General features: G+C 34.9%; 1 protein-coding gene across 1 annotated transcript in view; it reads left to right on the top strand.

Annotated features, from left to right (window-relative positions):
- Nucleotides 1-24,221, top strand: part of DOCK9 (dedicator of cytokinesis 9) — a 106,032-nt gene that overhangs the window by 59,629 nt on the left and 22,182 nt on the right. Inside the window, exons 31-41 of the mRNA XM_010578292.1 lie at nt 2,235-2,413; nt 3,179-3,295; nt 4,763-4,883; nt 5,696-5,829; nt 9,025-9,139; nt 10,744-10,810; nt 13,383-13,430; nt 15,242-15,378; nt 19,280-19,395; nt 23,236-23,373; nt 23,687-23,869. Of these exons, the coding sequence (XP_010576594.1) occupies nt 2,235-2,413; nt 3,179-3,295; nt 4,763-4,883; nt 5,696-5,829; nt 9,025-9,139; nt 10,744-10,810; nt 13,383-13,430; nt 15,242-15,378; nt 19,280-19,395; nt 23,236-23,373; nt 23,687-23,869 (1,355 nt within the window). The remainder of the gene's footprint in view (nt 1-2,234; nt 2,414-3,178; nt 3,296-4,762; nt 4,884-5,695; nt 5,830-9,024; nt 9,140-10,743; nt 10,811-13,382; nt 13,431-15,241; nt 15,379-19,279; nt 19,396-23,235; nt 23,374-23,686; nt 23,870-24,221) is intronic.

Genomic DNA, 24,221 nt, shown 5'->3' with positions numbered 1-24,221 from the left:
CTAAATCATACCCCCATTCAGCAAACATCCCATGTTTTCGTTGTTCGGGCTTTTAATGCAAATGTAGTGGTAGAAGCTGTTCTTGTTACCATTGATCTCCGTTACCAGTTTCAGCTGAGTTTTGTGTTTCCTGGCACTATCCCTGCATACTTGACCAATGCTTCTATATTCCTCTTTTGTAGCTTGTTCTTGCTTCCACCTCATGTGCGTCTTTTTTTTTGTTTGTTTTCACTGAAGCTCAGTCATGAATGCCCTGTTTAGCCCAGCTGGGCTCCTGGTACATCTAGCCTTGTGCCAAAACAAATACTACATTAGCTATTGCATTTGTGGGTGTGAAGACATTATCAATTTCTTCCAGACATTGAACTATAGCAGACATCAAAAAGCAGAGGTGAGGAAGGTGCTTTTACAAGTAAACCTGCCTAACATTTATATTTTTGTAGATTAGGTTATTTTTTTTCTGAAATATTTATTCAGTAGACTCTGCTGGCTTAGTAAACTTGAGTATAACTAATTAACACTTTCATCAAGGTGGCAGAACAAGATCTGGGACTAAGAGCTGGACAGCTGCATAGAACTTGTTTCTGTCTTTGGCTTTTTCAGTCTTCAGGAGTGTCTTGGATAACAACACTGCATAAACATTTCCACAGAAAAGGGACTATGAGTTGTTGGTTTAGAGATCCTAAGAAAAGAGCAAAACTAGAGAAAATAGTGTTTCAGATTACACAATAAAGAAAAGTGTGAAATGCTGCTCCCTGGTGAACTAGAAGTTTGGCCAGGAAAGAAGACCTTTATCAGAAGTGTTTCTGGCCCTGTTTTGCTGTCTCAAGCAAAAGAGATCTCGGGTGATGTGGTTAGCTCTAAAGTGAGTTACAGGAAGGCCTGTAGAATGTCTGTGCTGTCTTACCTATGGTTCTGACTTAATGGATTCCCTTACTAGGAGAGCTCTTTGAAAAATGAAAGTGCTTTGAGATTAGCATCTGATTCTTGATTACTGTATTGAACAATGACAGCAAATATGAGAAACTCTTGAACACCTCCTCAGCTGGAATTTGAAACTTATATACATTCTAATAAATAAGATCTTCAAGCTAAAGTTTCTCTTAAGCTGTCATGTATTCAGTACATAAATGAACTGGATTATTTTATTGCAGAAAAAATACTTCTAGTGGAGCAGTTTGACTTTGCTGTGTCAGATGTGCTGGGGTTTTGTGTGTGTGTGTATGTATCTATATATCTATATGGGGCTTAGTATAGATTTACAGTTAGTTACTACTAGAAATACTTTATGGAATAAAATTGCATTGCAGTGGTTTATGCACAAATGTTCAAATAAAATGTTCTTTAATTCTACTTATATTGCAATTAACACTGAATATGTAAATATGTCTGGGAAATATAGTATTGTTTAATTGTAGCAGAAAAATTGCTTACTGTATTACAATGCAGGTCTAATTTCCATAGATTCATTTAAGTAATCTTGTTTAAATGTTATTGTATCCTTTTGTGTTCTGATATATGTAGAAGGAATTGCTTAATTTGGACACCTGTGTTGCAAATGCAGTCTCTTCATTACGCTTCTACTACATGCTGCAAATTTTTTTGGACCACTTTCTTAGACAATATCAATTAAGCATGATGGCAGTTGTTAGCAGGCTTTATACTCTATATTCATAATAGATACATGTGTAAGATAATGAAGAAGGAACTTAAAACTGCAGTACAGAAAGCTAAAATTTCTTAATCCATGTTTTCCTTGCTTTCCTTCAAATTTACTAACCTAGGACTGAACGACAGTCTAAAAATAAAATTCTACTTATACCATACAACTAAATTCCTGAAAGGTAAAATGTGCACAACCTTTGTGGACTGTGTGTGTTTTCAGTCCCTGAATATAGATTTAAAATTTGAATTTGGAGTTATGAGATGCTGGTCCAGGCAAATTTAATAGGAACACTTTTGAATATTGAACAGTATTTAAATTTTTTTTTTTTTAAGTATTTAGATCTCTCCAGTTTTGTTGGCTGAATATACAGCATCATCTGTTTAATAAATGCATCATTATGCAGTGAATTGGGCTAGGGATATATGAATAACTATGATGTATATATTCATATATATAATATATAAAATTTGTCAATAATGTTGGAAACATTTTAGTTCAGCCTTAAGTTAATTGCTAAATTGATTTAAGTAATACCATTCCTTACATAGAACTTGTACTTTACTTCCAGACCTTCACCTGGACTATTCATTAACTGATGAGTTCTGTAAAAATCACTTCTTAGTAGGACTGCTTCTAAGGGAGGTGGGCAATGCATTACAAGAGTTCAGAGATGTGCGGCAGATTGCTATTAGTGTGCTCAAGAATTTGATGATAAAGCATACTTTTGATGACAGATATGCTTCCAGGGTAAGTGTATTGCTATGCTAGTAGTACAAAATAATAAAGATTAACTGTGCACGCATACAGGAAGTTTTTTCTTTCACAAAAAACTTGTTAATTTCCTGCAATGATATTTCTGTTCAGACTGTGGTGAAAATATGTATGAAAATTGTATCAAAATCAATCTGCAAATCCCATATTTTTACCAAATGAAAGCACAAAGCACCTTTTAACATTACTACACGTTTATTACATTTTAGCACAGTGTAATCTTAACTGCTGTTCTTAAAATAATCAGATTTTTACGAATGTTTTTAAAGCTCTCATTTTCATTAAACATGAGCTCTTATTATTTGGCAGCTGTCCTTCCCTAATCTATTATTTGTAAAATAAGTATAAGCAAGCTACAAGTCATTGTAGTAAATTTTGAGTGATTTTTAATTTTCCTGACTTTAACAGCTGTGCTGTGGAAAAGCCATAAAATCTTAATGGAAGATATCATTAATGTATCAAGCTAACATAATATTAGTTTACTTGATTAATCTTGGCTAAAATCACATTCATTTAGGGTTTTTTCTGCATATTGAAACAGTAAATAAAATGTACTGACCTTCTCTAAATTATAATGACATATAGTGGTGATCACTGCTTTTGCCATTTATGAACTTATGAATGCTTGACAAATATTTATTAAATACACTTTTTTTGTAATTCAGGAGTGAATAGCTTAAAATAATTGGTGATTAAAAATTACATCTGTAATCTGTTAATAAACTGTTAAACTCTGTTTAGAGCCATCAAGCAAGAATAGCCACTATGTATTTGCCACTCTTTGGACTACTCATAGAAAATGTTCAGCGAATCAATGTTAAAGATGTGTCTCCATTTCCTGTTAACCCTTCCAGCAATGTGAGTGGCCATTTTTATTTGATATTCTGAATTATTTTTATTGTAATTTATTGGTAATGTGTATATGAAACACTGCATACTTCTGGCAAACAAAGAGTTTCATAAGCTTCAGCATTCTGCGAGTTTGTTCTCCTTGCTTTTTCGGAGCTTAAAATCTTAGTTAACCTTTATGGTTTTGGCTGCAGTTTCTCTTGTCCAGCTAAGTTATGCTTAACAAGGTAATTAGCTAGTTTGGTCCTACATACAGGTTACGGTGCCCTTATTGATCTCTACTTGAACCTCTGAAGATTTTTGGAGAATGCTGGCCCACACAGATTGCCACAGCATCATTCTAATGCCATGTGATTATACTGCCACGTAACAGCTTGCTGCTTCTGTATCTCTGGTGCATGTGCCTATATTTTAATACAAGCTATAGACCACATAGGACTGGACCTGCTACATCTCTGAGTGGTCTAAGAAGAGCATCCAAAGAAGCTGAAGAAATAGTGTATTTGCAATAAAAAATACCAGTTGTTTCTGCACTTTAATGGTTTTCCATTTGTATCTATTACCCAGTTTTGATACAATTTCTGAGAGGAGTTTTCATTAAATTGTCTCTTTTTTTTTTTTTTTTAACTCAAAAAATACATTTCTTGTTAGTCTGCCTGCCAGTTTGTATAAACAGTTTGCCTCTATTCTTATAGATCCTGGCATTGGAGGCACTTGCACATACTTCATTTTTATGCAAGAGGATACTCCTCCGACATCTAACACAGAGAATTAGTTGTGTTTGCTAAAATCCCAACAGATTCAGTAGTTGCTGTTGCTGTTCAGCAGAAAAGATTGTATATTGGTGGTAGATTTTTTTGGTTTTAAATCTTATTTTTCAATTCAATCCAACACTGAAGTAAATGGACCACAAAAAAAAAAAAAGGTTAATTTTCTATAAATTAGAGAAGAATTTTTAACCTTAAAGGAGTGTGCTTTTGGAACAGCTGTAGTGTAAGAGGGCTACAGGAGAATGAATTCAAATGGAATTTGTGGAGATGTATATTGATATATTATAGTTGCATGCAATAATTTAATCTAAGATTTAATTATTCATGTATTTTATTTTTGTCCATATCTTGCTGTGTTCCATTTGGTATTAAATAAATTCACAATACCCTTCCAACAAGAGAAATGTTTGGGTGTTTGAAATAAAAGCAGTTTTGGTCTTTTGGAAATATCTGTTTTATAGCATTTAAAATTCAATGGAATATTCATTTCTTCAATGTTTCCTGAGGTATCTTAAGTTATAGGCTATCCTAAGCTTGTGCAAATACCTGAACATCTCATTCCATGCTTTTGAGCATATTTAATAGAAATTAAAATTTAAGGCAGAAATATGTAACAAATAGTGCTCTAGAAGATAAAGTATGTCGTATTCACTAAGTCCATAATGTTGGAAAACAATAATCACATTTTGCTATCTTTTCCAAACAGAGTGCAAAGGATGATGCACTTAATTTGCCAGCTGCAAGTCAGCTAGTAACACCACAAAAATCGGGAAACACGTTGGATAACAATCTTCCTAAAGATCTCTTTGGTGTTATCTCTGGCATTGGTAAGCACTTTAAAAAGAAAATAAAATAATTTAAAAAGGAACCAGTTTCTTTTTTCATTTGTTACCAGAAATAATTGTTGTGTGTCTAGCTTTGGTTGCTTTCTGCATATATACTTGAACGTTACTGCTACTTTCATTAACAGAACCCTAATGCAATCAACTGTTGAGCGTGGGTCAGAATTCACAGTCCGTGCATGGAATCTTTCTTTTGGGATCTTTTTGGCCTTGCTTTTCTTTTTGAAACTAAACCTATTTCCTGAAGAGAGCTGCTTTTTCCCCCATCAAGGGTGATAGTTCTTGTCTTGCTGCAGAGAAATAAGAGTCAAGGCTAGCCTTAGTCACTTATGGCAGGAGTGCATAATTCACAATTTTGTACATGATGTTAGAGACCACCTCGAAGTGGAGTACTGCTTGTGCACACCTGTGGGCATCCTCCTGTCTGTCATCTTAATGTGTTTTTCTATTTGTTGTTGTCTGCTGTAATTAGTGTAATGTCACTAATTAAAAAAAAAAGAGATGAAAAATGGGAGAGTTTTTTAAATATACATGCTTCTTCATGTATGTGTGTATGTATTGCTACATATGTCTTTTATGCATGTGTGTATGTAGTTGTACATACATACGTTGCTGAAACGCTAGAATAAGTTTGTCTTTGTTAAAAGTAACTAAATGGAATTAATTATTTGCCGCCTTAAAAATATATATACATATATGGTGGGTTTAGAAGTCTGGCTAAAATACGGCGTGACTTTTTTCAGTATATGCATTGTCTGAGAATTTTATATTGTTTTGGGTTTGGTTTTTTTTTTTAGCTTCCCCATACACCACATCAACTCCAAATATTAATAGTGTGAGGAATGCTGACTCAAGAGGCTCTCTAATAAGTACAGACTCGGGAAACAGTATCCCAGAAAGACAGAGTGACAAGAGCAATTCTCTTGACAAGGTAAAAAAAAAACCAAACAAAAATAAAAAATCCTAAGTGTATTCCTAAAATTTCATCTTAATTCTCATAGGAGTTAACTTCTCTGATCCACATTGGGAATGGGCTTTCTAGAGTAACTGTAGAGCAGTATTTCACTAAGTTTTTCTTTTGTAAAATAATTATCATATGAACTCTTTGCATTGCATTTATTAAGCTGTTTTGCAGAAAATGCAAACAGGTTTTTCAATGTAGAGACATAAGCAAGCAGTTGTTATTTCCTTTGCCAGAGAAAGGTACTAGATGAAGTGTATTGAATTTCACTTGAAAGAACTGAATTCTAGTTAGGACAGCTTCTTTGATTTTTGTGGAGACCTTCACTCCATCCTGTTCTATACACAATATAGGTAGCATTTTTAGAATGTTGAAAAACCAGTTGCTGTGCTTTTCTTTTATATTAGTTTGACTTTTCTAAATCATTTCACTTTAAAGCTGTTACAAATTAGGAGCTCTGGCTGCAGTAGCTGTGAGGTATTCAGTCTTGTCTTTCTAGAGCTTGTGTTGATACTGATCACGTTTCATTTTCTTAGATCTTGTTGTGCAAGTCACAACATGTTAACTTTTTCCCCTTGACTCTGACATGCCTTCGTGTGGCAGAGAGAGAAGCTTCTCAGAAGGCACTCTGCTCATGCTATGCGCCCTAATGGAGAAGAAGAAGAAAATTCTCACCCTGCAAAGAAAAACCGTGTTACTATGGATTTTTCACTTCTGACAATTCCAGCTTTGCCAGAGAATATTTTGCATGCTGCTTTCTCTCTTCAGTCACAAGAAGTATTTGGTTTTTGTGCTCGATATAGTTAAGCTTCTGAGTGAAGTGTGTGACCAGTAGTTTTGCCACTTCTTTGCAACAGTTGAATCTGAAGCCAAATACGTACAATGTAACCATGTAAAATACCTTTAAATACCAAACCTGGAATAGTTCATGTACATTATTTAATTTAAGCATAAAAATCCAATCAGCTTAAATATCAGCAGAATTTGAGTCTTAGGGTCATCAATATAAATAGAACTAAAAAAATTCTTCTTTGACATTGACCACCTAAAGAAAGAAGTATCTTATGCATACACTGTTGCTAAATGGCAATGCTGTCATCTATTACTTAGTTGTCATGTTGTTAATTACTAATGTGTAGTGTTTTTACCAAGTAAAAGGGTTTTCAAAGGAGTCAACATCCTTTGAAAATTCTACTCTGGTCTGCCAGTTTAGGTAATACAGGATTTATGTTTTGCATGCTGTTGATATTTTCCCCAAATAATATTTAATCCTGGCTTCTTATTTGTTGCTTTCCAAACTTTCTTTCTAGTAGCTCAGTTGTACAGTGCACGTTATCTTCGAGTTTTTGCTCATTGCTTGATACCATTACTGAAGAGCCATGTTTTTGTTCTAATTTTCTTTCAGAATAACCTGTAGAACTATACTTGTGGAATCAGAATTGGCTGGAAGTATATCAGTTTCTATTTTAATATGTGCATACTTTATGGGTTATTGACATGTTTTTAAATTAAGCTTACAAGTAGCTATAGTCCTAGTTTTATCTATGTACATGTTCAACTATTTTACAGGGAATATTATCTAGTGCTCTGGACAGTATCCAAAAGTCTAGGAAACTCAAATTCTGTTTCTGCTCTGCCACTCATTAATTGCCTGCTCTATTTCAGTATCCATAAAGCTTTATAGTAGCACCTCCTTGTTCACCAGAGATATTTAAAAGATAAACAGTTTATGAAGTCTTTAGAACCTACAATAATCAGGCTTATATAGGTGTCCATTTCCTCCTAAATTACAGTAACTTCTGGCTAGTATTAATTATGGTTTCACATTCAGTTTCACAGCCATTGAATGGATGTGCAGGTATGTGACAGATTTACACAGATTGTTTTAGGGCAGCCATTCTTTCCATTTACATGGAATGCGTTAAAGGGCTTAGCAGTCGATTGATGTGTATGCTGTGAAATGTTCCCTCATAGATTAGTATGTCTCCTGCTTTCAGTGAGGAGTGTTCCTGGAAGGGTTGTTCTACCCTTGAGGTATTGGCATTTCTTGCTTTGTGAAATCAAGTGCTTTTCTCCCTTGAGTCTGTTTTATTTTTTTCTAATTTTGGTATGAAGTATTTCTTCCAACACTGGTACATGTCCTTAAGAAGGTCATGGAGCCAAGATGATCCAACTTTCTTGTAGAAACCAAGATGTTGCACAGATCAGTTGTACCAGACTGTTGACTTTACAGAAAACTTATTAAATATCTGGTTCATTTTCCATTCACATAAGTGGCCTCATATTGGAAGTGAGTATTAGGCACTGAAAAGGCCATAATTTATCCTTTAAACAAACATCTGTATAGTATATCTGTAAAAGCCTCAGACTGAGGATTTTGTAACACTTGATTGTGTGGAAATTATTCTTTTACAGATAAGTCTTTGCCTAAAGTTCAATTTATATATTCTCACAGTTTTATTTTTTCCTTTTTTTTTGTGGTACACGCTTTGAAATATCAGTTACGTTTTTTTTTTTCTTTTTGGACAGACTTATTGAGCATTGCTGATTAACTCACCACAAGTGTAGGAGCTGTATAAACAAATTAAGCAGGGAGAAAGATTCCACCCTACCTTTTTTTAGGCAAGGGCAAGTTACTTAGTAGTTAATCTTCCAGAATGGATATTATTGCCATTCACATAAGTTTTCCTTGAGGTTCTTACATCTTTAAATGGAAAGAATTTTGTAGAGGCAGGTCTGTCTACAGTTCGGCATAAAGTCTCTTCAAAATCAAAGGATCATATATGTATCACCTAAGAGTAGCATTTATTTTTAAAGTATTTTATCTGAGCAGAAGGGGCATGGCTGATTTCTACAATGTGGGTATCTGAATAATTAACTTGATTAATAATCACTGTTAGGTAACTTTTCCTCTTACTCCTTCCTTGGGGGGGGGTGGAAGAAATCATACAAAGAAGGAAATAAAAAACCAGAGGTAAAGAAGCTTAATTTGGTATACTTCATGTGTGTAATGTGTGTTTTAGTGACCTGTCTCTACATGAAACATTTTTGTCTCCATTCTGAGATCCTTTTTCTGTTGCAGGAGTTAATAAGGCAATTTAAAACATTTTAGTTTATTATTAGTTTAAGAACTCTTCAGGCAAAATATGTCTGTTTTCTTTTCAGAACCAACAGAGCAGCACTTTAGGAAGTTCTGTAGTTCGATATGACAAACTTGACCAAGCAGAGATCAAAAGCCTGCTCATGTGTTTCCTTCATATTTTAAGAAGTATGTCAGAAGGTAGGTAATTCCACCTATTTTTCATAAATTTGAAATCATGTCTTGCATTTATGCCTGTGATTTTAATACCTTTTCAAAATCAGCAGAATATTTTAGGTGTATGTACCATGTTGTGCTGTACAAATATGTGTGATTGATCAAATTAAACTCTTGACTGAAACCTTGTAAGCATTAAATACCCATTATTCCTTCAAATTGTGAGGCTAACTAAAGGACTCGGTAAGAAAGTGAGTATTTGTGTATGATTGTACAGTCCGGTTTGGAAAATGGAGGTGAAGAGTAGTTCAATGATCAGTTGAAGAGTCTCGGGCTAGTCCATTCCTCCATTCTGCAGAAATTCTTATATTACAGGGAACCAAATGATTTGGTCGCTGTGTATATTTCCATTTCTGGAATGGGGATATTAGTGCTTCTTCATTCTCCTGGGATGGTTGTGAGATGATCCATTGAATTTTTGAAAGAGTGATATTATCCTGGAGAAGGTTGTGGAGGTATAAAAATACTGCATGTATGGCAAATCTTAGTTTTTTACTAGGATCATACAACTCAGAATCATCCCTCTCCTTGATCAATATTTAAAAAAGAGGACAAGTCCCTTTTGGTAAAAACATTGAATTTTTCAGTTTACGCTAAACATATCAAAAGTAGTTACTTTATTTTCCATGCCTATTTTGATGTTAATTTCTAAAAATCAAGTTTATGTGGTACTCGAACTCCAATTTATTACACCGCTTAATCAAGAATGAGAATTGAAAGGTTAATAACTATTCAATATCTTGTCACACCATTAGATTTTCATGTAATTACAGTAATATTATTTTATGTATTTTAATTACAAAGAATAATAAAACTCAATAATATCTTTTTCAGTATTTTACACTTTGAAATATGTAAAAATTAGTCAGGATTTCTAGGAAATTCAAGTTAAAATTTACATAAGCACAGTGGGGATTGTTTTGATCTCAATTCTCCTGGAAAAGAACAAGTGTCAAATAAACTTTGATGAACTTTGCCACACATCTTTGTAATAATTTTTAATTTGTTGTCTACTTTTGAACATTTTTGGCAAAAGAGACCAGGTCTTGGCTATGTAACTACAAGCTTTGTAAAAAAAAAAAAAATAAATTTTTGAAACCTCTGCAAATAAAGAAAATCTGAAACCTGTGCTGAAAAACTATGCATAGTAAAGCACTGTAAATTAAAAAAGAAGAAATCATAAATTTGAATTTAAAAAATGTCGAGACCAATGTATAAAGCAGCAGGTTATAGGACTAACAGTCTAAAGTTCTGAAGTCTTATATTTTTAGAACACTGTAGTCATTACTGACTACACAATTATTACTATTTAAAATATGAAATTGTGGATATTAGGGATTAATTAAAAACATATTGTAGAAACTCATTTGGAGAATCGATATGTGCATTTGTATAATCAGCTTCAAGCAAAACTTTAAATAGTAACAGTTATCTGTACTCCACAAGCCATTTTTAGATTCTCTGAATCCTCATTATCTGAAAACTAAGAACTGATGTTAACTCTTCTACTTAATATTTTTGTGTATTTGCTACCTTTGTCTTGTTTTTAATATTTTTCATTTTCCTAGATGCATTGTTTACATACTGGAACAAGGCTACAAAATCTGAACTCATGGACTTTTTCACGATTACAGAGTAAGATTTTTGTTGAGCTTGTCATAAAATCATACGTTTCACTATGCTGTTAAAAATGTGGGTGTGGATATAAGTGTGTATATATGTTTTTTATTTATTTGTTTGAAAAAAATAATGCCATCTTGGTTTGTTTAGAAGTTCTTAACTGGATGCGCGCAATTACATGTCTGTCCAATTCCATGATAGTTTCTGGAATTAGGCTATACAGAAGTGATCTCAGGAAGTTCCTAAACAGCGAGTAGCGCTCAGAATATTGCTATGCTCATGGAAGAGGAACCAACTGTTTTGTTACCTGTCTGCATTAAAATGCATCTTGTAAGGTGGACTGCTGAAACTATATGGTTGCATATCAAAATTGATTGAATTGCCTAACTTCAGGAACAAAGGGATACGAACCGTCCTCCTAGCATTCCTCTTGTGTCTTCTGCCATTCTGTAAGGGAAAAGATACTGGATCAATCCAGTGTTTGTTATCAATGGCTACACTCCATCCTTATGCACACTTAGTGTGTTTGTTCACAAGAATTAGCTGATACATTAATAAAAAGTGAAGAAGGCGCTGTTTGCTTGAAGTGGTGTGCCACAGAAGCCTTTCTGCTTGCACTGGTTGTTTCACGGGACTGCTTTCCTTTGTTTCTGTAGTAGAGGGTCAATCAATGTAATATCAGTCATTAATTGTGTTATGGAATGTGCTACTCAAGGTCTATTTTAGGAATGTGTTATAGATGGTGTTTTAACTTATCATTTGAGTACATCTGGCATGATATTGATTGTACCAGAGACAGAACTGAACAAGTAAATGAGCCTACTTAGTAGACTCTCTGAAGCCTGAGGCGTAAACTGTACAGAATCAGTGGTGAACAGTGGTTTGCCATTAGATACTTCTCATTTAGGGGCTGGATAGGATTGGTTTGTGATCAAACCAGTAATCTCAAATTTAGTAATTATCAAAGAAGATTTTCATCACAATAGCAGTATATAGAATACAGAATAAAATTTCCATCTCTTTAGTACTATGGATGATATCACAGTTCCTTAAACTGGAGCAGGAACAAGGCTCATAAAAGTCTACTTCTTCCCATTCTAGGAGTATTTTGCCAATGCAAATAATGTTTGTTTTGATGATGATTTTTCTTAATACAGGTCATTACAGTAGTTTCTCATTACCTCAGTAAGACAGTTTTTCTCGTAGGTAGGTACTTGCCATACAAAGAACTTTTTCTGAAAAACTTAGAAACTGAAAAAGACAAGAAGATATCAGAAAGGGGAATTGAGGTTGGTTTTCAAATAGAGTGACAAGTTTGGGGGAGGCAAACACCATTCTGACTCCACAGTTTGGAGACAGCTAATCTCCTTAAGGTCTGGGTACAAAATGGAGCTGAGTGGAAGAGACTATATGCCAGTCTTTCTCCTCGTTCACAACTGGCACATGGAAGAGAAAGCCTGAAAACTGGCTTTTAGTTTGGATTTACGCTTTAAAGAAGAACTTTTAGAATATTTTTACCCGAGGGAGAAGGGAATTTGCATTAAATGTTCTGAATTATCAGGATAATTACTTACAGTGGGAAAAGAGTCAAATAAAATAATTATTACAGTCTCCATTCACACCATTTTTCATGATTTTAAAGTGTGACTTCTAGTTTATTAGTCATCAGTGTTGTGTACTTACCAGTTGTGAAGTCAAGCAGAGGCACCTGGCAAATTAAGTTATACTTTCAACTTTCTTGCTGGATCTGAACCAGTAGTATTATGATTCTTTAAAATATAACATCATATTGAAGTGTAGAATTTTTAAATGAAAAATTATTGGGGGGGGGGGATTTGCCTTTATCATCATCTTACTGTAAAAGCACATTCCCTTTAGAAAATAGTTCTGTCAGAAACTCTGTTGGTTTTATCCTGGAATCTGGAGACCTTAAAAAAAAGCACCCAACAAAATAAAAAAACCCAACCCGTAACCAAGAGAGTTTAGGCCAAGGGGAGAAAAAAGCAAAATGTATTGTCCTTATTTTGAACCCTTATACACATTTTGCAAAATATGTTGAATATATGTAATGTCTGGTTATCTCTTTGCTTCCGCCCTTCAGGTTACTTTTCCTGGATTGCTGCTCATCTGTAAATAACTGTAACTGTGGGCCTCATTTCACATAATGAAATTTTGTCTGTGATAGTTGAGGCTAAATGTTTCTTCTCTATAAATACTAAAAATCTATACAAGATGAAGCACTTGAATTCACTGTTTACAGTTTTCTGGGGTGTTTTGTTTTTTCACCATTTGGCCCTTCTTTGTTGTCACTGTTAGGCTCACACTAGCTGTTGTGATTCAGAGTGTTGAGACGGGTCTGCTCTGGAAGCAGCCTGATGAACCTTTTTGCTATTAATCCCCATTTGCCCAAAACAGCAACATCTGTGATTCATTTCAGAAGAGCCATGTTTACCTTTTCTTGGCGTTGGGACTGGAAGGGGATTTTAAGGGTGGGAGGAATAAAGAAATAGTTGAATAATTCCAGCGTACATAAATCTAGAAGAGATTGTTTCAAGTGTTGCTTCTCTGACTTATGTGTTCTCTGCAGAGTATGCTTACATCAGTTCCAGTACATGGGAAAACGATACATAGCCAGGTACTGTGTGGAATTTAAATTTTGCTGTCTTGTTCACTAAGAATAATAGTGTGTACAATATGCCTTGAATCTCTATTACAAATAAATTGCATGAGTAGAACAGTTATTGTGAAATGATACACAACATTTTGAAGTAAGTAACCAGTTATTATATTAACAAATCTGTATCCTGTCTGAAAGTCGGGTATCTGTTTCAGAATGTGTGTGTTGTGTTTATTATCAATTACTTCAAAATCCACCCCTTAAATGCTGTCTTTTACAGCATTTTTTTCTTGAAATAGTGTCTTTGGGGAAGAAATTGTATGATTTGTTTTGTTTATTTGCTTGGCCATAAAACCATGTCAATTGAAATGTTTTAGAAATTTTATATATAGTGTTTTTGCTGGAAGGTAAGTAGTGAACATTCCAATGCTGCTGTTTTTCAATTTGAAGTCTGAAGTACCATTAGATACCTGTACATTCCCACTGAAGGCTCATTAGGAAAAATCTGTGGGAGTCAGAAACACATACTAAATTATTTGAATATCTTTGCATTAATGTGGTTTTTAATGCAAAGTAGTTTTTTAATAGAGTAAAATATAGCAACTTGTTTAGGCCTTACACTGTGGTTGACATTATAATACTGTTATAATTAAACCCGTGGGGTTGAAATACTGGCCTTCTTGAACGCAGTTGTTGCTGACTTTGGATGGTAAAGCATTCTAACTAAAATGTTAGCTTTTTGGGGGTTTAATTTAGATTTAATGGTATGTGAATCTCTTTCTACAAACAACAAACAACTATCTCATTGGAGGTTTTTCAGAAAAACATCTCATCTCTGTTCACACACCCTAAAAAGACCAAAGGCCAAAATAAATCTGGTTTTCTTAAGGTTTTGATTGTAACCTTTGTGTTTAAATGTATTTCAAACTCTGGGTTTAGAGGAGTCTGCAATTTTCAGGCTTTTTGTAAAAATTCTTCAAACTAATTTGACTAGTTTGTAGAGAAGACTACCACACTTCCTTTTTGTTTACTGATCACCTAGTCTGTGTACTGCATGTTAACGCTAAAAACGTTAAGCTATAGAAATCATCTGGTGTTCTGCAGAGGTACTGCATTTTCCCAGTAAATGTAGCTTTCTAGTCTTTCACAATGTCATTACACTGAAGTATATCACAATCAATGCACGTACTCTTAAAATACACAAATGACAGAGAATGAAAGGGAACAGGGAATTCTGTAATTCAAGCACTGGTTTTCATTTTTCATCAGCTCTGGTGGTGGTACACAATAGGAAGTTAGCCTGTACTGATTGCTAACACAGATCACTTTTCTGTTTTCTTCACTTGATTGCTGCAAGTTTAACAAAGTATATGGCTCTTCTCCCTTCCTGCTTGGGTAAGATGTACATGATAATACCCGTTAATTCCTGCTCTCCTGTTGCATGTATGCTTTCTAATTTTACCACTGTGTGTCCTTCTAACTTTTTTCTAAAATTTTTACAATCAAAATAGAGGATTTGGTTTTGGGTTCTGAATATTTTCAGAATATTTATGTTCTCAAATATTTATGTTTCCAAAAGCTCTGAAGTAAATTTAGCACTTCAAGAGCAACTGCTTGTGTGCTTTTGCTTTCATGCTTTGAGGTTTTAAGAAAGAGTTTGCTGTGATGCTTTTTTTTAAACTACCTATTTTTGTTTTATAAATAAAACAGTAAATAGGTTGCATTGTAATTCTTTCTATAAAACTTCATGTGCTTAACTAACACTTCCTGTCTTGCTGCGGTTTGACATGTCTAACTTTTGCTTCTATCCCATTTCACCCATCTTGCAGGAACCAGGAGGGGTTGGGATCCATAGTTCATGATCGAAAATCTCAGACATTGCCTGTTTCCCGTAACAGAACAGGAATGATGCATGCCAGATTGCAGCAGCTGAGCAGCCTGGATAACTCTCTCACTTTTAACCACAGTAAGTCTCATGACATGACATGATAACATTTGTCATCCTCAACCAGTACCACAACACCAGAGACAGGTCCCAGAGCCACACCAGTGCATTTCAATGACTTTTATTGTTCTAGGTCTAACGAATAGCTGGAATCAGTCGATGGTCTGTTCCCTGCTTTATGATAGAACAATCAAAGCTGGCCTGATGCCATAACATGGAGCATGGTTAACTACAGTGTATTTTACAATTGTATTTTAATTTTTTTTTTAATTATATGCACTTCAACTTTGTGCTGCACACAGTTACAAAGTTTACTTTTTTTTCCTGTGTGCTTTATTAAGTTTCATTTTATTTCCCCCACTTGGTCTTATAAATGATTAGTCTAAAAGTAAAAATATGCAATCTGACCATATCTCCATGTTTTGACATCCCCTAAGGAGAAATAAGTTTCTTAGAATTTCTACAGAGATTGTGAGGGCCATGATTTGGTTTGTCTAGAAGTGAAAAAGCGTCCAATAATGCAGTGATTTTTCTGTTTTCAGTGTGAGAAAGATATCAAGTATTCTTGGAATTTCTGTAGACAATGGTAAGATTTAATCAGGTTGAAGTCAGCTTGTATAAGACTGCTGTATTGAAAACTAAATCTGCTTGTAGCCTGTCTTTTTAAACACGCTGCTCTTAAATTGCAAAATATACTGTATGTAAAGTATTCTGAAGCACCATTTTTCAATTTTTAGCTTCAAAAAACAGTGAAACTGGTTGACTAATCCAGTAAAATACAACACTGGTACTGAAAAGAATTGTGTGCAGTAAAGCAATTATTTGAGTTAACTGTCTGTTCACTGTGTTCATCCTTTTATTTCCCAAAGCATATCTAACTGTCCCTTAAAATCTTTTGGCTCATTATCTGTAACATAAAGCAACAGTTAGCTTAATTGCACAAGACTTACCACATAGTCTAGTGAAAAAAAAAAAAGCCACCAAACCTCTCTGTAAATGCATTATCATGCCTGTTCAAATTTAAGAAATGCAATCCTTTGATTTAAAAAATGTCAGAAAACTATATAGCTGTGCAAATTACTTTTTTTCTCTTGTAATGAGTCTGCTACTGCTGTATCATAATCATTTCTAGATGTTTTTGATACACAAAAGAAAGAGCTTTTACACTATGTGACTACACATTCAGTAAGGTAAAATACTTTGTAGATAAAGACTGTTTTTTTAAAAAAAAAAATCTCTGGGAAATAAATAACATGGCTGTTTCTGGGCCCTGTGCAAAGAGATTTCATACTTCCAGAACTTGACAAAGTTTACTGATTTTTAGGAACCAGTGAGCTGAAAGATTTTAATAAATGCATGCTTATGTAAAAAGAAACTTTCTTTTTCTTTTCCATCTGAAGAAAATTATGAAGGAAGGTGTCTCATTTAGATAACTGTGTAAAGTGATAATGTTTGGGTTTTTTTAATGTTGGACATTCAATGAATATCAGGATATTACACCTTGTATTGACCAAGGTTTTATAAAGTGAAAATATGTTGCTGTAAAAGCCATGTCAAATGTGAAGTTGATTTTTATATCTTTGGTCTTGTTGTTGTCTAACTTTTAGTTTTGTTTAGTTGTCAGTCTGCCTGTATCGTGTATACAAAGTAGTTCTTGGAACTTGAATGAATCTTGTAGGTATCCTGTATGGGGTACATCCAGGAAGGATGTATCTGGTGGAAATCGTTGCTTTACTTGTTTCTAAAATCGTGATTCCTTGGCATGATTGTTGTCTATAAATGTAAATTATAAACTTAATTTCTCCCTTTATGATCATTTAAGCACGAAATAGAACTGAAGTAATGGTGTAAGTGATATTTCACATCTCTGAGGAATTTCAACATAGTTTTGTGCTTAATTATAAAAGAAATTAGGCCCTTTGTTCAAATTTCTAGAGCCTTTCAATACAAACTGCAAGAATGTAGATTTATGTGTATTGTTGGGGCTGGAGGAGAGGAGGATGCTCAGTAGAATAGTGACACTCAAACATACTGAAATACAAGAGATATATCCTGATCTGTAATAGCAGTATATGATCATTGCCGAATTCATAGTCATTAGATACTATTCCATTTTCAGTGTTCTTAGACAGTTTTAAATCCAGTTACTCTGCACTAGTGTGAATGTATGGGTGCATGTTCATGTGCGTGGCCAGGCAGATGTCAGTGTTGCATGTGGTAATTGTAGTTCCACAGTTTCGTTTTAAGTTACATGTGAAAAATAGAATCCAGTATGTTAGTTATACGTGAAGAATACAGTCTTAGATTCTCTAAAATACTAGCAAATTGAAACAAGGATAGTTTTTAGCATGCATATGGAAAAAGTACTGCTAAATCAGTCTTTTAACTCAACCAGATTCCTTTAAGTTTACATCCTGCCCAAAACTTTTGTCTCTAGTAATAATGCAGAGTAAACAATCAATGACCTATTTATTTGTTTTTTCCAAATTATTTATGTGAAGAACAAAATTTTAACTGTTTGGAATCCTGTCCATTGACTACAGTTTTTACTTGGTATTTATAATAAACCTTGCACCTTTCGTCTTACCTGGAAGAGCAAACAAATTTTTTCTTTAAAGAATATTTCCCCTGTCCTCAATGCAGTTCTCAAAAGAGTTGTCATGTCTTGATATCTTCAACATTACTGAAACCACAGGCTAACTTAAAGATTTCTGGTCACCCAAAGGTGATTGCTATGAAAAAAGATTTTTCTTTGAATATCTTTAAGGAAAAGAACACTTTTACCAAAAGAAAAATATTTGCCAAATGGCTGTTGAGTTAAAACTTGCTTCCAAATGCCAGTTGTTTCTTTCCGTCATTACAGAGGGTAAAGGATGTAGCTGGACTGAAACCACAAAGAAAACACATGGGAGGAGAAAGAGGTGGAGGCAGAGAGAATGCAAAAGATGATAGGAAAAAGGTGTATACTCCCTAACAGAAAGAATGTATAAATCCAAAGAAATTGGTGGTTATGGATATGTATGCGTAGTTCAGCCAGGGAAGTAAGAAGGTGCGGAAAGAAGTAGCTAAGTGTCATTATAAAAGAATATCTCACTTCTTCTGTTCTTTTCTTGGTCTCAACAAGTTTGTCATGCTTGTCATTGATTTAGTGATGCTAAGTTGATGGTAAATCTAACATATAAACATGATCCAGACCAAATTTTTATAAAGCAACCAGGGCACATTTGTCAATCTGGTTCTTAAAGATCAATGTTAGGGAACATAAACAATGTATTATAACCAGTGCTGAAGCAGGATATATTTTTAAATTATTTAAATACAGTATGGAGCTAGAAGCAATAAAATGTTTTGATTAAATATGGAGTTATTGCATGGTGTTGCCACAGAGCAGAATTAATTACTTGGGTCTTCAGCAGCATATAAGTATATGATTGTATTCCTCAACTCTTAGTGTTTTGTATTTTTATAATGGTTGACTTATGATTGACTTTGAGATCATTATAACATCGCTAAATTACCAATACATATTTTCAGCTGTAACTCCATTCTACTGCAGTACTTACTGTAAGAATATATATGTGTATATATAACGGTGTACATTTATATATATACACATGTGTGTACATACATACACATATATATGAAACTTCAGACATTTTTTGGTTTAACTGCTGTTTAATGCTTCTACTGTTGACATTTGTACTTAATGTATTTTATGATCTTGTGCAGATTATGTTAGAATAATTATATGCACATATCCGAAAAATGTTTAAATCCATATTAATTTTTTTTCTGTATTGAATACTAACTTCTGTCAGGCTTTTTAGTTGTTAATCTTTTCCTAGTTCAGCAAGTCTTTTGGAAATAAAAAACATTCAAATGAGTATATCCAGCACTTACACTTCATTTGGAATTTCTGTAGGCTATGGCCATTCAGATGCAGATGTTCTTCACCAGTCTTTACTTGAAGCAAATATTGCGACTGAAGTTTGCCTTACAATTCTGGATACTCTGTCATTATTCACAATGGCTTTTAAGGTTTGTTCTTGACTTGGTGTTAACATCTCCCATAATAATCTTTCAGAAAAAATATTTTTAAAAAAATATTTTTAAAAATATATTTTTAAAATTATATTTGTATTTTATAATCCAGTAATACAGCATTATATTTTTAGCATTTCTAGCATTTTATTTCATTATTGTGTCATGTTGAAGTGGATAACCTCTCACAGCAAAATGCTTTGGCTTCAGTTATACATTGCACACAGACTCCTTACTGATCAGCAGGAATCTGTGGGAAAAGCTCCCTCCTCATCCTAACTTCCTAAAAATATTTCTAGAAACTTTAGTGTCTACCTAATATTAGTGGTAAAACTGTCTTTTAAAGGCCATGTGGGGTGAAAGGTCTAGTGTATGGCAAAACCATAATTCATGATTGGAGACTATCAGACTTTTACATTGAACGTGGCAACTTCTTATATTAAGTCACTCATTAATTAACAGTAATTTGTGTGTGTTCCTTTTATGTAACTTTATTTCATATTGTCCACTAATAAGACTTCTTTTTAGTTGTATCAGTTACTGTAGCTCTCCTGTGGAATCTTTTTATAGCATGCCCACTTGCATACCCCTCCTGTCTGGTTTTTTTGAGCTTTTCCAAACATTAAAGGTGAAGCTATAAAAAGGAGACATGATAGCTCTACTTTGTTTCTCCCCTAATTAGAGCAGTGTATCCAGATCCTTGCTTGAAGATTCAAATTTAGTGTCTTACCTTTAATCTAGTTACGAAAACATAGCTTATTTATAATGAGATTCTTTTTATTAGTAATTTAATTAGAGTTTAGAACCAGTTCTGTCCACAGACTTCATGACAGAAATGAAAATGAAGATACGTAGTTTTAAAGATTTAAAGAAGAATGGACGTTAATCTTCTAGTTAACAGCTGCCCATCACGCTTAGAATGACAGTCCTTCAAGGTTATCTGTATGTAGTATGTTGAGGAAGTAGGTAAGAGTATAGCAGAGTAATCTGCAAGATGCAAACAGAACAGGTGGGAGAATCGGGAGCTTCTACTCAATCAACTGCACCTAAAATACATAAAACCATAGAATGGTTTGGGTTGGAAAGGGCTTTTAAAGATCATCTAGCTCCAACCCCCCTGCCATGGACAGGGACATGTTCTTTCACTAGATCACGTTGCTCAAAGCCCTGTCCAGCGTGATCTTGAATGCTGCCAATGATGGGGCGTCCACAACTTCCTTGGGCAACCTGTTCCAGGGTCTCACCACCCTCATTGCAAAAAAAATTCCTCCTTATGTCCAATCTGAACCTACCTTCTTTTAGTTTAAAACTGTTTCCCCTTGCCCTGTCACTACAGGCTTTGGTAAAAAAAAAAAAGTGTCTCTCCATCTTTCATATAAGCACCTTTTATATATTGAAAGGCTGCAACGAGGTCTCCCCAGAGCCTTTTCTCCTCCCAACTTTCTCAGCCTTTCTTCGTAGGAGAAGTGTTGCAGCCCTCCGGCCTTTTTCATAGCTCTCCTGTGGACCTGCTCTAACATGTACGTGTCGTTCATATACTGGGGGCCACAGAGCTGTATGCGGTACACATGTGGGGTCTCACCAGAGCAGAGTAGAGGAGGAGAATCGCCTCCCTCGACCTGCTGGCCATGCTTCTTGTTATGCAGCCCAGGATGCGGTTGGCTTTCTGGGCTGTGAGCACACATTGCTGACTGATGTCCAATTTTTCATCAATCTACATCCCCAAGTCCTTCTCCTCAGGGCTGCTCTCAATCCATTCATCCCCCAGCCTGTACTGATACTAGAGATTGCCCCGACCCACATGCAGGACCTTGCACTTGGCCTTGTTGAACTTCATGACGTTCACACAGGCCCTCTTCTCAAGCCTGTCAAGGTCCTTCTGGATGGCAGGCTACAGGGAAGCCTCTAGCAATTCAACTGCACCACTCGGCTGGGTGTCATCTGAAAACTTGCTGAGGGTGCACTCCATCCCACTGTCTATGTCACCGATGAAAATATTAAATAGTACTGGTCCCAATACGGACCCTTGAGGGACACCACTTATCACTGGTTTCCACTTGGACACCGAGCCACTGAGTGTAACTCTTTGGATGTGGCCACCCAGCCAATTCCTTATCCTTCCAACAGTCCATTCTTCAAACCCATATGTTTCTGTTTTAGTGGCAAGAATGTTGTGGGGAACCACATCAAAGCCTTACAGAAGTCCAGATGGATAGCTCTTCCTTTGTCCACTGATGCAGTCACTCCATCGTAGAAGGCCACTAGATTACTAATACCAATCTGCTTCTTCTATATAATATGCTAATTAATTCCCAAAAGGCCAGACAACTTCTTTTCACCACAATCATCTTTCACTAGTGGGGATCCAGAGCTTTGTTATCTATTACAGCAGGTGAATCACAAGTTACGTCTGCTTCTTGGTAGAATTTTAACTGATTCTGTGTGAACTCCTACTACTCTAGGTGGTTTTAGTGAACCACCTACCTCTGATGTTGGGACATCTGAAGAAAGCTTGTTATATCAATTTCCTCATAAGGATAGGGGTTTGTAAGACAATGTTTCATTATTTTGCTATAAATCTGGAAGTAGTAAGCCTTACCATCTTTTAGAACTTGCAGTTAGGTGTTTAGGTTTGGGTCATCTACAAACATCTGTATACTGTTCCAAGAGATAAAACTTTTTCCTATGACCAAATAGGCTGACAGGCTTATATTGAACCATTTATGTCTAGCTTCCTCTAAAATGGCCTGGCCGTGGCTTCACTGCATAGCATTTGGAGATCTTTGGTCTCCTGGGAGCATTTGTATCTATTCATCCACAAAGCTTGAAACCACACTGAGTTCTTTTGGTCTGGAAGTCACATTGTCAGAATGGCTTTTAATGGAGGACTGCCTCCTTCAATTTTTTAATATTGAGGAACACCTGAAATGCCTAGGGCTATGCTGAAATTCTTTAGCCTGAAAAATTTCTTCTGTGTCTCCATGAATAGAAAAGAAGACATCTGCAGCTAGACATCTCTTCCGTGTTTGAGAGAGCTTAAGGCATGCTACAAAAGCCCAGGTCTATACTGGGGCTCAAGAATCTTTTTAAAAAGTTTGTTAAACTAGATTCTTTGCATTAATATTACCTTAAAACTTATTTGAGATCGTGATGTAGCTGCCTTGCAGCATACCGTTTGGATGCCTGTATATAGTAATGACAAGGAAGAGTGGAGTGTGCAGAGGGGAGTTGCAGAAGGTGCAAGACCTAGTTAGGATCATGTTGGAGGGCCAGTGGAGTCCGAGGGAGCAATACTTAACATGGTCCTCTCAGTTCTGGACTCCCTGGACTGCATTGAGCAGTCCCTGAATTGATTAACCCATTTTGGTGTTTTGTAAGAGGAGAGACCTTGTCATTTCATCCTAGAGTCCTATAGGAACCTAGTGCATATGCTCAGTCGTTTGGGGGGAGTGTTTTGAGAGCACTGTAGTAGGAGGTACTGCTGTGAGAAAATTCCACTGTCTGAGCTGCTAAAGCCGGCGTAACTAAAATGTGTTAATACTTTGAGTGTGCCTCTCAAAGAACTGTTAATAGTAATTGATTTAATTAACAGCTGTTAAAAACAGTTGTATTCTCTAAGTCTATTCAGAAGCCAACACTTCCTTTATAAGCAAGATTAATGAAGTGTTAGAAATAGCTAATTAAAATTCAGATATGTTTTTATTATTAAACATCTTGGTAATACTATGCAGATTATTTTTTTTTTATTTCCTGCTTTTGCATGATCTGTGTATGTTCTTAGAATAGTATAAATGTATCACCGTATAAAACTCCTAAATTCTCACTATCAATTTAAAGAATCAGCTACTAACTGATCACGGACATAATCCACTGATGAAGAAAGTATTTGATGTATACCTCTGCTTCCTTCAAAAGAATCAGTCTGAAACGGCATTGAAAAATGTCTTCATTGCTTTAAGGGCCCTTATATTTAAGGTAAGAAGTCTAAAAATAATTAATCTACAAGTACTTATCCAGTTCTTTAGTTAACAATATATTATGTAAAAATTTAACAACTAAAATCCCAAATTAAAGTTGGTGAATAAGGACTGATCTGATCCTAACAGCGTGGAATACTTGTCCTTTGAATTGCTGTAAAAACCATTTTGTGTCATGAACTACTATAACTGTCTCTTTTTCCATAGTTTTGGAATATTAATAGATTTGTATTTTTCTTGATATGCTTATTTTATCAAGAACTGAAGCTAGTTTTAATGAATAACTTCTTTCTTTTCTACTTTTTCCTCAGTTTCCTTCTACATTTTATGAAGGTAGAGCTGATATGTGTTCTGCACTGTGCTATGAAATTCTGAAGTATTGTAATTCCAAACTGAGTTCAATTCGTACTGAAGCTTCACAGTTACTGTACTTCTTAATGAGAAATAATTTTGATTACACAGGGAAGAAGTCTTTTGTTAGGACACATCTACAAGTTAGTATACTTTATTTTTCATTTTTTAAATGTTGTATTTGTAGATGCACAGTTGCATACCACTGTGCAAAGCCCTGTCAGATAAAGACATAAAAGAAGTTATTTTGGGTTCGAGCAAGGCTGGTACTATTCTAAGAGTGAGAAGATGATAATAAAAGTATGTTCAGTATAGGGAGATACTTAGAAACAATTGGATGGCCCTGTGTTTCGTAGGAAATAATTTTTATTGGTCAGTAGCAAATGTTCTGTTTTGTAGATGTTATTTTGATTGTTAAATGGCATATCCTGTTGTATCTGAAGATGAAAAGAATGCAGCAACAAGCATGTAAAAGTCTAAAATAAAACAAATACG

This window comes from Haliaeetus leucocephalus, unplaced genomic scaffold (genome assembly GCF_000737465.1).
Source record: "Haliaeetus leucocephalus isolate CR32 unplaced genomic scaffold, Haliaeetus_leucocephalus-4.0 Scaffold626, whole genome shotgun sequence".
Classification (NCBI taxonomy): domain Eukaryota; kingdom Metazoa; phylum Chordata; class Aves; order Accipitriformes; family Accipitridae; genus Haliaeetus; species Haliaeetus leucocephalus.
This window is presented reverse-complemented; position numbering and strand designations above follow the sequence as displayed.